The sequence below is a fragment of the Falco naumanni genome, chromosome Z (assembly GCF_017639655.2).
Source record: "Falco naumanni isolate bFalNau1 chromosome Z, bFalNau1.pat, whole genome shotgun sequence".
In the NCBI taxonomy this organism is placed as follows: domain Eukaryota; kingdom Metazoa; phylum Chordata; class Aves; order Falconiformes; family Falconidae; genus Falco; species Falco naumanni.
Window position 1 is genome coordinate 83,689,064 of NC_054080.1, and position 15,777 is coordinate 83,704,840.

Consider the following 15,777-nt stretch of genomic DNA (forward strand, 5'->3'; position numbering starts at 1 on the left):
TAAGATATTCCAGGTCCCATGCTATCTACCAAGCCCAGACACTTGCAAACCTCTGAGGGCAATCTCACCATCTCAACCCCTCCCACTGAAACCCCAAAACCAGAGGACTGTATTCTTACCATACTTGACACAAGTGTTCCTGTAAACCCTGCCATAGGCAGCGGTCACCGATGGAGATGAGCAGGCAGTGGGCTATGCTGATGCTCCAGCACTTTCTGGTATCCTTTCTGCTGCCATGGCTGTCCAGCGGATGTTAAAATCAACATCCCAAACACCAGGAGCTGTAGAACCTCCCCTGGGAGGTTTTATACACAAGATCCAATTCCAGCAACCGTGTAAGTATTATAGATATCAAAGCTTTCTGCAGCTGACCCAGAGCCGCTTCGGCAGGATCTCATGCTGAGTTTCAGGTCCATCTAGATCTGACACACCTTACAAGGAGTCTGCCGTTACACGGGATTTGGGATTCAGCAAGTACAGCAACTGCACTGGGTCAGGGGCTGGTTCCTGGTACATCTACAATTGATCCATCCCACCTCCTCCTCCGAAACAGGAGCAACTGAGAATCTTAATGTATTAAGGGAGCACAGCAGGTCACTGCTGTCCCACTTAGACTCACAGAATGGTTTGGGTTGGAAGGGACCTTTAAAGACCATCAGGTACAACGCCCTGCCACCAGCAGGGACATCCTCAGCTGGATCAGGTTGCTCAGAGCCGGTCCAGCCTGACCTTGGATGTTGCCAGGCATGGGGCATCAGGCACCTCTCTGTGCAGCCTGTGACTTCTCTCTTGTCCTTGCCCCCCAGAGAGACAGAAAAGGGATGGTGTTGAAAGAGGGGAGGTGAAAATCCAAACCCAGAAAACCTCTTTCCATTCCCACTGACAGAATCCCTTCCTTTCTACTACATCTTCTGCTTCTTCAGTTAAAATGAATTCTTCACAGCCAACTCTTGCATCCCTCTTCTACCAGTGCTCAGGTGCCAGGATGAAAGACTGGACGGTAACTGGTACCCAGTCTGAATTTAAAGAGATTGCAGGCTGCAAGCCTCGCCTTCAGTTATGGCAGAGCCTTCTGCACCTTACTCCCTGCCACAGGTTCCCAAAGTGCTCTGAAAGCTCTTGGTGCACAAGGGCCCTGCAGCAACAGTTTCACAGCTGAAGAAGCAAAATAGTTTCCTCAAATCCCACAGCAACCCCAAGCAGAGCCTAGCACAGTCTTTGGTCTCCACATCAGCATCTTTACTCCTTGCTTATCTTTAAGCTCAACGCTTTCAACAGCATGGAGAATACAAATCCTGAATGGTGATGGCACAGGAACTAAATCCCAAAAGCAAACACTCAAACAGATCTGTATGCACTGTTTCAAGGTCAGGGTTGTGCAACCTAAAGGAGGATCAAAGCTGAAAAACACACACAACTGCACTGGTTTGCACTCCTTTCTATTATTCCCATCACCTGCTGCAAGCCAAGGTCAAGCATGTGTTGCCACAAGGGTGAGACAAATCAGAAAGGACTAATTAAACAGCCTTAAAAACAAAAAATATGCATACCCATATATATCGAGCACACCGATGAAGGAGTACTGCTTGATGGCGGTGTGCATGGCCTTGTTGACATGCTGCACAATCCAACTGAAGAGTTGAGCATAGATGTGTTTGGCCAGGGCATTCCTGGCATTCACCACTTGCTGCACAGACATGCTCTTTATGTAGGTCTCAGCCATGGTGACGAGCTTGTAATGGCAAAGCCAGTGCTGCATCTGGCTGCACTCCACACCCAGCAAGCTGCAGAATTTGTTCAAGTGTTCATCCTCGCTCTAGGGGTAACAAGAAGCAAAGTCAGCAAGTTGGTGACACTCCAAAACTGCAGTTTAAATACTGAGTTCCCAGATCAGCACAAGAAGTTAGCAGTATTTCTTAACTATCTAGGGAAGTACTCTGTTCCTCTGGTTGGTAAGAAACAAAAAAGCAATGAGCACTCATCCAGTTGCACTACTTTTCATGGACATGGGTAACACTGCTTACAGAGAGCTCTGAACAGTGGTACACATATGGCTTTGCTCCGGCTGTTCTTAAGGTTTTGATTTTCAGAAAGAGCAGATTTCCACAATGACTGGCAACAGGAGAAAGCACTCTACCCCTCCTTGAGCTGCAACTACACATTCCTTCAGAGCAACCTTGAACAAGCCTTAAGTTAAAGCTTAGGGTATGCCATTACATCATGCCTTTTACAAACCAACTTAATTCGAATCACAAAGTTGCAAAATGTGCATTACCAGAAGGGCTTGTGTTTTGCATAATCAATAAAATGAACTTCATTTTTTCTAATGCATTGTATTTTTCCCCCCTCAAAGACAGACAAGGCAGTTCTGAGTCTCTATTATGCTAAGATAGCAGGCACTGCCTCTTGGACAATGAGAAATCAATTTCCCTTTTCTCAGTGTAATAATACCTATCTAAAGGAAGTAAATTGTTTCCAGTTAGATACGAGCATGCACAGAAGCTGCATGGGTTTGGGGATGGAGAGAAAAATGCCTTTTAGAAGACCTCTAGGATGCTTTATTACTATGACATCTTTTTGACCATGGATTCAAAGTCATAACAGGATTGATTTAATACCTTGCAATTACATCTGAAAGTAATTAAACAACGTGAACACCATTACAGAACTCAACATTGTCAGAGCACACGACTTTCACATATCTGTGTTTCCAAATATCAAGTAAATTACCCCCAGCATCTAACTAATTGAGCACTCCGTTATGTCAAGGGCAACACTAAAAGTGTGTGCAGAACTCATTTAAATACTTTAATTAGGAACAAACGACCCAGTCTAGGTTGCGGTGATAATTGATAGGACAGTATTTTCCATATAACTGCCTTTATTTTTGCCCTCCCTGAACAAACACAGAAACAGAAAAACCACCACTAAGGCATCTTTGGTCTTATGTATTCTGGCTAATTAACTGTGCAGTCCTTCTTTGCATACTGCATGGCCAGATTAAAAGCAGCAGCTACATGGCTTTGCCTATAGGAAAGTGGTTGTAGTTGTAGGGCATCTCACCTTCTCCTGGGGGAGTCACTGTTCCCCCAAGGTCCCCCAATGTGTATCAAGTCTTTCAAGAAAGCGGGAAAAGTTAAAAGATGGGTTGGGATGAAAGGTGGCAAGCAACCTTTGAATCATCTCGCTTATCGAATGGCTAGAGCAGAGAAATAATACACTATCTTCCAGGAAAAACTAAGCAACCAGGAAATTACACTGCATTTTCAAAAAAAGAAAAGAAAACCAGGGGAAAAAAAGGGCTTTCCATCAAAGGATACTGCTGTGAAGCCCAGCACACCCAATGTGGCTTAATTTATGAGCATACAAAGCTTCCCACATGCCCCACTCTTGCTGGTGACGTACCGATACGCTACAGGCTTCGCCATCTTTTTCCACTTGGATTTCCACGTTCCCTAGGTGCAGAATGGCAGCAATTATCCTAAAAATGGTTGTCTGATGAGACTCCTTCACTCCTATGAGAACAATTGAGAGCTGACTGTCACAACAGAACACAAACAGTCTTCACTGAAAATGCTTGCAGTGTTCAATTTCCTTCCCAGGCTGTAGGTTTTCAGAGTTATCAGACCTCTGCCAGTAAACACATCATAAACTCTCAGTAAAGTAAAAAATGGCAGCAGAGACTGTGAGAGGAGCTCATGTAATTTCTTTACCCCTGTTCCTTGCCATTTTATCACAGCCAGGTTTAGTACTATTGCGGACATGCATGAAACCAAGGATGCTACTCCGTAATGATCAAACGGGATCAGAGCTATAAGGACTCTGCAGCTTCTATAGAATAAGGAGTTGCTTCTCTACAATCATAGTCCAACAGTGAGATCTAGCTGACAACTGAAGCACAAAAATCACAACTTATTCCCAGTGCCCCACAAACAGGAGAGAAAATTAAAGCCATGCAGGTGATGCACAACGCCTCCAGACCAGTGCTACAGCTGGGTGCAGCCAGTCACCAGGGAGGTGATGCGGAGCTCTGCCTTACTGTCCCCCCAGTGTCTCAACAGGAGCTACAAGTTGTGGGTCTTTGCTGGGGGTGTGAGATGTTATTGCTTTACATATTTTTTCTGGCAGACTTTTGCAGACCTTCCCAGCAGAAGCTTTGCTCAGCAGCAGCCTGCACAGGGCTTTCTTGCCGTATCTTGCATTTTTACATCCCATTTGGGTTTGTGTGTCCCTTTTGTGTTCAGTACTGGTGCCCTAACTATCCACCCAAAGTCTGAGGCATCACCTGCTGGCTTTTTGATTATCAAGAGCTTCCTCTTCTCTCTCGGGACTTTTCTGTTATCAGCACAGTGAAAAACGTTTCAAGGTTACTAAAAGGAGCAATGCTCTGCTGTTACTTGGCTCTCTTAATTAGAGTTAAGCCTGACTAGGGTGGGGATTTAAAAACACATCTGATTTCTCCTTGTTACACATAAAGGCAAGACTAGAAAGTGTAGCAGCAATTTCACCAGGCCCTGAACAGAAGCAGACAGAGCTGGGAAACATTGAAGGAAAACAGGGAAAGGCAGAGCCAGAGGAAGCATGTGAAGAGCAGAAAAACATCATCAAATTGGCAGCAAAGATGCTAACACAGTGCCTCACAGGGGAAGGAGACAAGGAGTGTGCTTAGGGAGGCAGAGAAGGGGACAAAGAAAGACTTGACCCTGGCAAGAAGATAAGGAGAGCGTTCCTGGGTGATTACAGACCTGTAGGCAAGTCTGGAGCAACCCGTGGAGTCTCTTTTTGAGTAGTTAACAGTTAGAAGTCACACAAGCCAGACTAGAGAAGGATAAACACAAGACCCCACTATCACCCCCTCAAAAAAGAGATCAAGCCCATCTAAAACACAAAGAGGATAAATTTGGGGGAAACACTTGCAGTTACAAAACTTGAAATGATTCCCCACGCTTGCTGCTGGCACAGTACAGTGGATGCGATACAGCGTTCGGGGGGATTTCACAACTGGCTGTGAACACCATGAGCTCCTCTCCCAACATATAAAATGCAGCAGAGACACCAAGACTTACCAGGATTTTAAAAACCGGTTTCAGATGAATACTAATAAACTGGGAAAGCTTTTCCCTGCAAAAATTGTTTTTCTTTTCAAACATTTGCTGCTGCAGGCAGGCTATGGCACTGCTCAACTGCAGCATGCACAGATGGTTGTTGCAGCAATAGATTTTGCAGCTGGCCATGCAAATGCAGACTCTGCACAGCAGGGATCTACTCGGACTTCCCAGGAATCAGCTACTCAATACAATACTGTGATGGTCCGAGAAGTGATGTCACCCTCAACCAAAATACAGACTGAATTGCAGAAAAATAGCTCTTTTCCTGCTTGTAAATAGGGTAAAAAATAACAAGTCAAAGCTGCAGCACAGCTTTGACTCCAGAATGGTTTGTTTAGGTGTCTCTTGAATTCAGTGTCCTCCATTTCACTGCTGCTTTGCAGACAACTGTAAAAAACACTTCTGCAGCTCATATGAAAGAACAAGGTGAAGTCAACCCAGTCAATAGGAACATGGATTTATACCTCTTAGTGTTACAGGAGAGCCATGTAATTCAGACAGAATTCTGAAAGCATTTGCAAGAGACATTTGCTGGGAAGGTTCCAAGAAGAGCAACCCCTTACCAAGCAGAGTGAAGGCATGTCTGGTTTTCTCAAAGTCATCAGCATCGTCCACACCATCAATAGACGTGTTATCTCCCTGAGAAGTGTAGAAAAAGTCTTCAGCACATGCTAGGAGAGAAAAGAGAGAAGAAATACATCAGCAAGCAGCACTCACCTGCTGCAGCCACTCCCTGAGGCATGCACTGGGGTGCTCCCTGTCCCCCATCCTGCCCATCCTCAAAGGGCACCTGTTTCCTTTGAACGATAGTTTACTTAGAAATGAAGTATAACCTTGGTAAGTGACCGTTTAACTACTTCTTGTAGTGATGAAACCCCTTCCCCAGAGCTATAGTATATTTGGGATTCAAGTAACTGCTTCATTGTATGGGTGCAGGCTATTTCAAATACTGAGGTTACTACTTTTAGGGGGTTTTATCCTGTTTTACATACCCATGACCAGTGCAGACATTTTAACACTTTTCTCACCTACCACTTTAAACCCAGGGAGCAAAGTGAATGAAGCATAGCTCCATTTAAGCGTCCGTGCTTTAGCGAAGTTATTTCAGGATGACACAAAGCTAAAACCTACGGAAACCAAGAGGCATGCAAACACAGATACAAGAAGAGGTCGCAGGATTTATATCCACTTAAAGCTGCACGTACAATTGCCTCCCCTTCAAACAAGTGCTTACTTGAGGCCAAAACCATTAAGATATGTTAAGGCTTGGTCCCAGGGATGGCTGGGGTAGCCGAGGAGTGGACAGCTGCCCCATCCCACCCAGAATCCGTTCTCAGCACCAGCTTTAGCTCATTTCAAAATGGGTAGGAGTGACTCGCCAAGAAAAACTCAGAAAGACTGTTAACACTCAGAAACACATTTCCCAAGTATCACAAAAATAATGAGAAAAACAGCCTACTGTGTGTTCCACATCAGCCTGCTGGTAATCTTTAAAATCACTACAATCTGCACTTTTTTTGATTCACAGTGCTACCAGAAAGTCCCCAACCCTTCCCAGCCCTCCCACAGGCTTTTGCATTAGCTGTACTTTCAGGCTCTAAGAAAAACATTTAATTCTTTTTGGCATACAAAGCCCTGGGACCCAGAGGTTTCAGCAACTCTGCTCATTGCTGGAGCATCAGGAATAAGGGGCAGAAAATTCTGACTGGGATCAGAGAGCCAACGTCCATCCTGGTCCCGCTAGCACAACAGCAGCTCACAACAGAGCGTGTGGCATTAACAGCTTGATGTTGCTGCATGTTGCCCTGCAAGGTGCATCCAGGTCTGGCAGTGGTTGATAGGACCAAGACATCAGCCTCCAATTTTAATCATCCACAATGGGATCCGTTTCTGCCTCAAGTCATCCCTGACGCCAATATAACTGACTCCAATATTTATATTTCAATATGTGTGCAATAATTTTAACAACCACAGAAACCCTTTGATTCACTGCAAGCAAATAAAATGTATTCCTGCTTTGCGCCGCTGCCCAGGCATCGTTAAGTTAGACACCACACTTCGAAAGGCACTGTGTTACACACAGGCTCCCACATCTTAAGTCAAATATTTACTTTCTAGTTTAAAATCAACCCTTTTGGATCGCTCTGACTGAGGAGCCAACATTTACTGGTTTGCTCTGCTGGCTCATATAATTTTAGAGACTCTATTTTCCAGCATTTTGCAATACAAAAGAAAGTAACAACAATTCTTTCTATGCACAAGACCCAAGGGAGAAGCAACAGCTCCTACTTTTGATATGGAAAAATAGACACCCTCCTCTGTCTAATAAAAAGTGGATTTCCACATCAAGGCACCTCTTGTTCTGTATAAGCCTTGGGAAGACAAGGTTGACAGATAAGATACAGCTTACATGACAAAGTAAGTTTGAGTTTTGACTAACCATCTCAAGATACAGGCTAGTAAATGTGAAGTGAAGCTGGCAATGAAGAAGATCCCTCAAAAGAAAGGAAAGTAAGTGAATTATGCACTTCTGCACTCACAGCACTAGTAATTCAACAGGTCAAAGCAGAGCCTGGTTCACTCCAACAAAAGCAGCTCATGGCATCCACATCCCCCAGAAGCCATCCCCACTGAGCATGTGAGCAACACTGCACCTGCCAGCTACGAAAACACTTCAGGGAGGTATTTTTAAGCTTTTGCAAGGTGACAGTGCAGGAAACACCAAAGACACACACCTTTCATTTTGGAGAGCATGACTTCTTTTTCCCTTGTTGCATTTCACCTGAATGCACAAGCAATGGGTTGAGTGGATACATGTACACGCCCGCGACACAGGAAATGCACATGCACTACAGAAAAGTGCATCTGCAGACTGACAGGCACCAACACATCAAATTTTGATTAGAAATTACCTAAGAGGACTTCTTTGTGGCTAATGACACTGGTACCCACCACCTCTTACACCGCCAGCTTGAGACACTGAAGTTGAGAACCACAATCACAACAGCACAAAGATGTCCTGGGTGATGCACCAGGAGCGCAGAGCTCTCAACCTTCACTATTACAGTCACCTCAAATACAGATGATGCTTTTAGAGAGCCATGTTGAACAAGACTGGTATTTCCTCTGATCCACATGTTCCCAAGAAGAGAAAGGTGGTTTCACAGCTAGAGTTCTGCCACATCAGCTCATCTGCCAGACTGGGTTGAAATAATTTGTGCCTGAATTTTAAGATGCCAGCAGACAACATCATCAATACTCAAAGTATCTTTGCAAAAATGAAGCATGTAAGCCCACAGCAGAAACTTTTGGAAGTGGCCAAAAGATGTGCTCTGGGGTCATACAAGCATGCAAGAGGACCAAACACAGGCTCTTTGACTGTAGCTGGGAAGCCACTGTCAGAAGAACTTCGTTTTGGGGCCCCTACAGACTGAAAGGAGCCTCAGGTCCATCACAAGCCAGGTTTTATACTATGGCTAGAGCCCAGTGAATCACACAAAACCTTCACCTCCCACCCAGGTGTCCTGGGACAGACATTAAGGTTTACATCTAGACAGTCTTAGAAGTTATGTTATGCCTTAGCAAACTCCTGGATGTGGTTATCTGGTCTGGTGTCACTGGGGAAGAGTATGGACTGCAGTTTGGTAATATGCTGAGGTTTACCGGTGACAACAGGATGACAACAGGAACGCTTCCATTTCAGCACCGATACTCAGTAATTGTGACCAACGTGCCTATGGCAACCCAAAAGTCAAAGACAAACCCAGAATTACCCAGAAACTGAAAGCCTCTCTCTTGACCAGCCACTCCTCTATAGCCACATAGTCTCCGTGAGACTGTAGCAGCAAGATGCTCTGCATTGGGATCACAACCTGCCTTGCTCACCATTTTAAATGCTTAAAAGCATGTTTTAAGCCTTACTTCTTTTAAGCAACAGCAGATATTGAAGATAAATAAATTACAAAACATCTCTGCACCCCCTGCTGCAAGTGCAAACTCTCTTAATCAGATGTCTTACAGAGATTTTGCTGCCAAGTCTGGGGAAAAAAACACAACTCTGGATACAACCCAGGAGTTAACCACTGAAAAAACATAACTGATTCAAAGGACACAACTGCTCCTGCCAAGACTCTGGCCAGATCAACCCACACTCACACTTAATATAAAATACACATCTTTATGTAAGTTTCATACAATATTAACACACGCTCTCCCTGCATCATCTGGCATCTACCACACGTGGTTGCACCGTGGTTCTGCAGGTAGCTTCTAGAAAACACACAGGTTTACTCCCTTCTCCCACGATGGCTAACCTCCAGCAACAGCTCCTGCCCACCAGCAGCACTTGGAGAAGCCTAACAGGGCTGACCAGTGCAACACAAACATCATGCACTTTATGCAGCATGCTGCTGCACAACAGAGGTGATAAGCACTGGTGTCTCATCCAAGGTGTCACATCCCCAAAGATGGCACAAGCAAACCTTGGCACCACAGGGGAGAAGCAGCCCTTCAAACACATCTCCTTTTACCTCCTCCCACTGAACAGGCACACACGACCCCATCACTGACCTGCATTTCCAACCCCACCACAATTTCCGGTTGCCATCACAACTAGGAGCACAGGGAGGCTGAAGTACTTACTTAGTCCAAGGTCTTTGAATTCTGGAAGACTTGCCGAGGCACAAAGTTGATAGAAGATGTGGTAGTTGCGCTCAGCCTCTGCCTACGGGGAAAACGCCGTTACCAGAGGCACAAAGAGGTTACAGCAGTGCTCCCACCCTCAGCCCAGTGCCAGATGAGCCCAGGGCCACCCTGACCCCATCCCCTGCGTCCCACCATCAAGACTCCTTCAGTGCCAGCAAAAAGACTGGGACCTCTAGCCACCTAGGAGAACAGAGGTGCTAAGCTTTGCCCTGATCAGTGTGCATTGTCCATCTTGCAAATGTAATATATAACTTTACTACCTTCCATGCCTTAAGTTAGCTAGCAAGCACTGCACTGCAAACCGACAGTAATGTAAAAAGAAGTGGCCTATACTTGCGGCTTCCCAGCGTTGTTCGTTTTTAGGATTTTTGTAGTTGGGTTGTTTGCTTTTTTCTGTGCAAGGACAAAATGTTTGCAGGTCCTTTTGAGCTGTATCTCAAGCACAAACCAGTAGAGCCTGAGCTGAGCCCTATGGACCCTAAGCATAAAAAAATCCATAGGATATGCTGCAGCAGATACATCAGCCTCCTCAGCCCTTTTCCTGCCTCTCCTCTGTCTTCAAACCTGAAGACTGTTGCCTGCAATTTATTCTTCCTGGGTTTTTACAAGGTTCAGTAGAGATCTCAGCAGCTGCCCACAGAAAAGCTTTCCATCTGGGCTGAGCATCCAGGCCAGAAGCAACAGTCCCTCATCAGGGCTCCAGCTTCCGGCAGATGTAGGGAACAACCAGAGGCCAACTAACAAGTCTCTCAGATACATATTCCTCCAGAATGAGGTCATCAGGTTGGGATCATCAAGAACAACTGCAAAATAAGCCTGAAAGATCTCTGGAAGCCATGTCTACCAGAAAAGCTACTTTTGAAGTAATTTATCCATGGAGAAGACCTTGACTATGAAATTCCTGAGTACAGCACCCAAAAGAAAGAAAAGAAGGAAAAAAACACAACTCCTCACCTGGAATACAACTCGTGATTTTTCCAACAGGTATGTCCTCATGTTGGCACCAGTGATGCGGCTTCTCTTATCAAAGCCGATCTGAATGTATTTCCCAAAGCGACTGCTGTTGTCATTCCTCGTTGTTTTAGCATTTCCAATTGCCTGCATAAAACAAAATTAAACATTAATTTTAAATTTAATTTTTAAAAGTTTTTAAATATTTAAGTCTGTAATCATTGTTATGTAAACAGTCATGGGAGTGTGGGCAACATTCTCATCTATTTCCAATAAAGACAAACAGGTTCCCTGTCCCCAGCACTTGGAAATTACATCCAGAACTGAACATAGGCAAAAAAACTAGAGCAATAAAATTATGGGATCATACAGAAAAATAGCATGCACTATGAATTTTTCCTAGGATGCTTTTAAGTGTTCCCAGGTATTGCAGCCATTTCACAGAGGCACAGGAGATGACAAGGAAAGGGGTAAAATAGCGTGAAGCCCGCACTGCAGCAGATCGAGTATCCTTGTTCTCTGCCAGCCATACACCTGTGTGGCTTTTCTTACTGCTCATCTGCACCATCACTTGTTTTACCCTTCCAGCTTGTACTACACATCAGGCAGCACAGCGCTAGACCGTGCGCGCTGCCTCTTGGGCTGGGTTTTCATCCTGGATCAGCCACTACCTCCATGTCTATCAGACAATTTGGCCACAAGGCACTGAGGAAGCCTCCCTGCAGATTAAGCCAAGCCTAAGATTAAGCACAGGACAATGTTATGCTCTGCTACAGCAGCACTGCTAGTCACACAGGTCTGAAGTGTTTAATGGACTTTGGAAAAGCCCAAATCTTGTCTTCATGCTGACTTGGATATTTTGCAAATGAAGGCACTCAGACTCCAAAAATGGGAGTTTAGGCACTCGGGTGCCTAATGGAAAAATGGAAAAATGGGGTTTAGGCACTCAAAAATTTGTTTTCACTATCTGATCACAGTGCAATGAAACAAAGATGCTTTCTCCCTTTCTTTTATATTTATAAAAGGAATTTTTTTCCATCAGAGCAGGGATTTCCCTCTAACGGGACTTGTTATTCTCCTATATGATGGATAGCAACAAAAATTTAACAAAAATAAAACTGTTGAAATATCTCAGATTAATCCCTTTCTTTTCTATTTCAGATCTGTATAATTAAAGAAGATTAGAAGGTACCACGTGGTGGCAAAAGAACAAGGGAGAATATAAAATACTAATGGTCCGGCAGCACTGCTCAGGCTCTCCACTCTGAAGCCCGCTCAAAGCCTGGCTCCTGGAGCCATGCTGGGGATGGACAGGCTCAGCTTTAAGACCATCAAATAGAGGAGCAATTGGGGTGGGCTAAATGGAGGCTACCAACGTATTTCTGCATTTTCATTCCAGCTCAGGGCTGCTGTGAGGCTGCAAATCGGGTCTGGCTCACAAGCCCCTATGGCTCTCACTGTTTTTGTGACTTCTGGAGAGAGACAGTGATCATTGCAAGCAGGACAAAGGAAATTATGCAGCTTTTACCTCCATAATTGGGTTTGATGCAAGGACTTTGGCTTCAATGTTGGTCTCGCTGGCAGAACCACCAACAGTTGCAAAGAAGCGCATGGCATATTTGGCAGAGACTGTCTTTCCAGCACCCGACTCTCCACTCACGATGATGGACTGGTTCTTCTCATCCCTGTCATGACACAGAAGAAAAGCTTCTGTAAATTAATTTGTTCTCTTGTTAACAGTTCATTTGCATCATGTAACAATCTTCCATCTTCATATGTCTGCCTCCCTTGCCTTGTTGCCACCTACATTATGGATGGTGGATTTATTCTGGACTCTACCAGGTTAACAGTGAATAACACACTATTGTGACACATCTCAGCTAAAACATAAAGGACACTGAACATCTCCAAGGGCTTGCCGAGACAGCGGGAGATGAACCCCTGCATGAAGCACTGGTGCTTTCTTCACCCCTGGAGCACATAGCCCAGCGTTAGGAAGTCCACTGCTTACATGCTGCAATAACAAAACCTCTGCTGCCTGACATTTGTCTGAACAACTATTAACAGGCATTGGCTGAATATCAGCTTCTAATATTATATACTTAATTTTCCCCTCCAAGGTCTTCACTCAGGCATTTGAAACTTTGCTCAACAAAAAGGGCAACTAGTTGTGAAATTCGCTTAAGTAGAGTATTGCTGAGCTATTAAAACATAGATACCCAGAAAGGTTCCTCTAATGCTCAAAATATGTTAAAAATACTGAAGTTGTGAAATCAAGCACCCTGAAATTAGGAAATAGCAGAAGTCATTTGATTCCCTATGCAATTAAATGAACCCAACATCTGGTTAAAACTTTGACAACAATAATACAAAGCATTCTCCGACATCAGACTTGCACCGTCTATTCATCCCTGAACCCTGAGTCACTGCTCCAAAACGCAGAGGCACGTCTGGGACCAAGGGGTAAGAAAAAGAGAATAAAGTGTTTAAAAGCAATTCTTGGTAGACAGCACTAGGTCAAGTTTGTTCAGCTCCTGAAGCTCTGCAAAACAAAGTAGTTTCCAAGAGGGACTCATTTATTAACAGAGGGATCAGGCAGCCTTGCCCTCTCCAAGCACACACCAAATTTGCTTACAGACAGATAGACAGAGGTGTGCCAGCACCAGGGTAACAAAATCCAAGCAAATACACACCAGTTTTATCTGCACATATGAAAACGCTTTGCAGGAGTAGGAAGCATTATCCCAGCACCGAGGGGCTGGTGCAAACCCTTCTCTGGCTGTGATGGAAGCAGATGCCACTGCCCCATCCCTGGGCTGGTGCTGGGTCACGGGAGCAGCTCTGCCTCTCCGGGCTGCTCATGCCATCAGAGCCAGAGAAGACCACCTGATAGCTCCAGGGCACAGGACTTTGCATGGAGAAGTTGAGGGTGTGCCACCTCACGTAGCTTTTGAGCTTTGCACAGAGCACAAGACTCATTCAAATACCTTTTCCTACTTGCAAAATTAATCATTTACACACAAAAAAGCATTGCACAAGTCATCGCGGCTATATTAAATACCCAGCCCTTCCCATCACAGGTGTACAAGATGGTACCCACTAAATACATCCCAACAGTTAACCAGCTTAACGTGCTTGAGCTACAAGGCAGATGAAGGGCCAAGGCAGTAAGAGGAGCTCATTTCCAGGAGAGCTACACCTCTCTAGGCAAAGATCTGCCAGCAGTGGGAGCAAGTACCTCTGCTGCAGTGGGATGCATTCCCCAGAGCATCACTGGCACATGGCAAACCCAGCACCTCAGCAATTTGACCATGGGCTTTGGGAAGGAGAGAGTTTTCACTACAGGACTTCATATAAGCTCCCAAAATACCAGAGCTATTGAGGTAAGCTGTAAGTACATTATTGAGTGTGTTTTTAAATAAGATCAAACTAAACCGCCCAGACTCTGCCTGGCTTTCATGAATTACAGCTGAATGCAAGCACACAAAATCCTATATATGAGTGCAACAATAAATTTACACCTTGCATTTTTCTTGACATCAAGAAAGACCACAAAAATGCATTTCAATTTAAGATACTCACTTCAAGTTTATACCAGCAAGAGATGAGAACAAAGACTAAATAATTGCCATATACCAACTTCACATTTTCAACAAAAATACAAATGTGCTGCAACATCACACCATTACTTTCCTCCACTGTCAGGCATACACTTCTTAATTCTTTCTAGGCTCAAGATAATTGGTTTAGGGGAAAAAAACTCAGTCAAGTTAAACATGTAACATTATGGTGCAAACCACAATTTTGCAACACTTCCAGCAGGAAAGGACTGGCAAGCTGATTTCCAGTTCTGTTTATATTTTTCAGGCACCTACTGACAAAGTACATCCCCAAGACAGCTCCACCGCTCTCCTGGGCATGAACCAGCCGGAAGGAAACAGGAACCTCCAACCACTCCAGCTCTGAGGCTGAGAAGCTTCACCTCCACTTTGATCATCTTCATGGACAACCACTTGCCGAGCTCGAGCAGTGAACATCCCATGCTGGCCATCAGTAGGATGCAACACATAAAACTCATGGCGGCTAAAAGAAAGGGGCAGACAGAGGCTTTGGCATGGGCTGCAAGCGCAGATAAACAGATTATCCTTCATCAGATGTGAGGGAAATGCAGAAGGAAGATGTGACAACCAAGACCTCTGCCAGCAAGCGCTGGCCCAGCAAATGGAACTCTGCAAAAGGTGGCTTGGCTTAGAGCTACACTTGCCTAAAAGTTACTTGAGAATTATTGCTTCTTACCCTTCTCAGCACGACAGGTACTGTCAAAGTGGCACATTTCAGAATACATTTTGCTACCACTTTTTTCTTTAAGCCAGAAAACGAAAACTACACCAGCCTGGGAGAGACTGTCCAGTTGAATGAAGCCAACAGAGCTCAAAAAAGAGGAACTACGCATTACCTGGCATGCAGTCAGCATTGCCACAAGATAGTATTTTGTAACCTGTCTTTTTTTTCTATCTGAGATTCATAACCAAGACCTCACGTTACCAACTTTGACCTCTTTCATATTTCTCCGCATCAGCCGCAGGGGTGTGCCTGGTTGGAGGAGCCCATCCAAGGAGCTCTCCAGACCCACAGTCTCTGCAGGCTTCAGGTCTCATCACAAACTGCCTTTTATCTGGCATCCTGAGTGGTTTATTCCTCCCTCTGGCTTGTCTCTTTTAAAAAGTACCATCATTCTCCAGAAGACACTGAACCTAGTGACATAAATCACAGCCAGCACACTTACTGCTATTGCAGTTGCTCTGCCAGGTCACGTTTTCATAGAGTTTCTCCAGAATTTGCCCTAATGGCTAATGTGCTGCTACATGAAATGGGTCAGGTAGGTTCTCTCCATGGCACAAGAAACTTCTGGAGTTCTATTATATCAATAACGTAAAACAAAATTTGAAAAAAAAAAAAAAAAAAAAAAGTGCTCTCTTCCAAGCAAGACGGCAAGGCCACTCAAGCGCCTGCA

At 44.7% G+C, this 15,777-nt stretch overlaps 1 protein-coding gene across 2 annotated transcripts in view; it reads right to left on the reverse strand.

Annotated features, from left to right (window-relative positions):
• MYO5B (myosin VB) overlaps positions 1-15,777 on the reverse strand; it is a 147,415-nt gene that overhangs the window by 84,281 nt on the left and 47,357 nt on the right. For both annotated transcript variants that reach the window (XM_040580477.1, XM_040580476.1), the window contains exons 5-10: positions 12,292-12,448; positions 10,767-10,910; positions 9,750-9,831; positions 5,672-5,779; positions 3,406-3,515; positions 1,551-1,816 (exon numbers count right to left, since the gene is read on the reverse strand). In XM_040580477.1, coding sequence (XP_040436411.1) covers positions 1,551-1,816; positions 3,406-3,515; positions 5,672-5,779; positions 9,750-9,831; positions 10,767-10,910; positions 12,292-12,448 — 867 coding nt within the window. The remainder of the gene's footprint in view (positions 1-1,550; positions 1,817-3,405; positions 3,516-5,671; positions 5,780-9,749; positions 9,832-10,766; positions 10,911-12,291; positions 12,449-15,777) is intronic.